The following is a 2093-nucleotide window of genomic DNA, read 5'->3' on the forward strand; positions in this document are numbered from 1 at the left end:
TCTATCTATCTATCTATCTATCTATCTATCTATCTATCTTCCATCCATCCATCCATCCATCCATCCATCCATCTCTTGTTAGTTTTAGCTTTCAGCTTGATTATTTTAGCATTCTGTTATCATTTTGCTACTTTTACTTTTAGGCACTATTCTGCTTCTTTAGTTTTTTGCTTACCATTCTGCATATTTTAGCTTTTAATCTATTGATATTTTTAGCTTTTGGTTATTGTTCTGCTACTTTGGATTTTGTCCACCATTCTGTAAGTTTTAGCTTTTATTCTATTAACAATTTTTAGCTTTTAGCTACTGTTCTGCTACTTTAGTTTTCGTTTGCCATCCAGCAACTTTTAGCTTTTAGCTATGGTTGTGCTTCTTTAGCTTTTGCCTATTATTGTGCAGGCTTTAGCTTTTATTCTATTAATAATGTTTAGCTTGCAACTACTTTACTGCTGCTTTAGTGTTTGTTTTCTTTTCTACAAGCTTTTCAATATATCATTGCTACTTTTCTGGCATTTTACTTTTTAAAGCTTTTAACTAGCATTTTTTTACTTTAGCTTTTTAAATAACCTTTTGCTGTTTTTAGCTTCTAGCTAGACTTGTTACTTTCAGCTTCAAATAGTTTTCCTAATAGTTTTCTTCTGTTTGCTAGCATTTTGAAATGAGCGATCCTTTTAGCTAGTCTTCAGCTGTTTGAAGCTACGACAGCTCAGGTTTAGCCACTTCAGCACCATCGCTGAGCGCTCAGGCTGCACCTCCACAGGTGGCGGTGTGTTGCTCTGATGTTGACGTGTTTCTCCAGGTGGGAATGCAGGRATGGCTGCCGCCTACGCCGCCAGGAAGATGGGTGTCCCCGCCACCATCGTGGTCCCGTCCTCGTCTCCTCAGCTGGTGGTCCAGAGGCTCCAGGATCAGGGGGCTACAGTCAGGATAAGTGGGAAGGTGAGGTGTGATGTAGTCATTTAAAGGTGAAGTTTTTGGGTGTTATCACTGATGAAAAGCTGACAGGGAGCTCAAATAAATTACTTGATTATTCATGATATTTTGTTTTGTTTCTTGATTATTATTGCTTGAAATTAATTATGGAAAAAAGGGGGCAGATATAAGATTTTAAGTTATTTCTGCCTCCTTTCATTTCATTTTGATTTTTATATTTTTTGTTGTGTATAAAAAAGTTTTTGTTTTTAAATGAATTGAGTAAAAAGAAAACGGAAAATTTAAAGTGATGAAGGTCAGAGGAGGAAGTCACATTTCTGTTTTCCTCTCAGGTTTGGGACGATGCCAACGCCGAAGCTCTCAGACTGGCAGAAACTGAAGGCCTCACCTTCGTTCCTCCGTTCAATCACCCTCTGCTTTGGTGAAAACACTTTGAAACAACTTGTTTTTTTTGCAGCGCGTCTTTAAAATATAAATATATATATTTGTCTCTGCGTTTACAGGGAAGGCCACGCCAGCATGATCACAGAGGTTTCAGCCTCTCTGGGTGCTGGTGTGAAGCCGGGCGCCGTCCTGCTGTCTGTAGGCGGCGGGGGGCTCCTGTGCGGGGTCGTTCAGGGTCTGAAGGACGCCGGCTGGATGGACGTACCTGTCATCGCCATGGAAACGGTGGGCGCCGACTGTTTCAACGCTGCCATAAAAGCAGGGAAGGTGGTCACTTTGGAGGACATCACCAGGTTAGATGTTTAATAACTGAGGAGTTTTTTTTTTGTTTGAAGTCCTTGAACGCACCGTCAACTTTCCGTTTCAGCGAGGCGACATGTCTCGGAGCAAAAACAGTTTGTCAGCGCGCCTTCGATTACAGCCAGAGCGGAGAGGTGACCATCGTCTCGGAGCTGGTGACCGATCAGGAGGCGCTGCACGCCGTCCAGACCTTCCTGGGTCAGTTTTAGGATTTTATCCACAATTATATTTATCCTGTTATTCTCTGTAGCGTAGGTTTTTGTTTCTTTTAGCTTTTAGCTCCTTTTATTTTTGTTTTCTTACTACTTGAGTGTTTTTAGGATCAGCTGTTTGTGCACCACATTATAATTATATATATTTATACAGATTTTACCTTGTTTGTTGCTTTTCTTCACATAAAGGACACATTTTATTTC

General features: G+C 40.5%; 1 protein-coding gene across 1 annotated transcript in view; it reads left to right on the plus strand.

Moving 5' to 3' along the window:
* Positions 1 to 1875, plus strand: part of sdsl (serine dehydratase-like) — a gene marked incomplete at its 3' end in the record, with an annotated part of 2591 nt that extends 716 nt beyond the window's left edge. The window contains 4 exon segments of the mRNA XM_014013690.1: positions 800 to 939; positions 1266 to 1354; positions 1437 to 1670; positions 1745 to 1875. Coding sequence (XP_013869144.1) covers positions 800 to 939; positions 1266 to 1354; positions 1437 to 1670; positions 1745 to 1875 — 594 coding nt within the window.
* Between the last annotated feature and the right edge of the window lie 218 nt (positions 1876 to 2093).

This window comes from Austrofundulus limnaeus, unplaced genomic scaffold (genome assembly GCF_001266775.1).
Source record: "Austrofundulus limnaeus strain Quisiro unplaced genomic scaffold, Austrofundulus_limnaeus-1.0 Scaffold105, whole genome shotgun sequence".
In the NCBI taxonomy this organism is placed as follows: domain Eukaryota; kingdom Metazoa; phylum Chordata; class Actinopteri; order Cyprinodontiformes; family Rivulidae; genus Austrofundulus; species Austrofundulus limnaeus.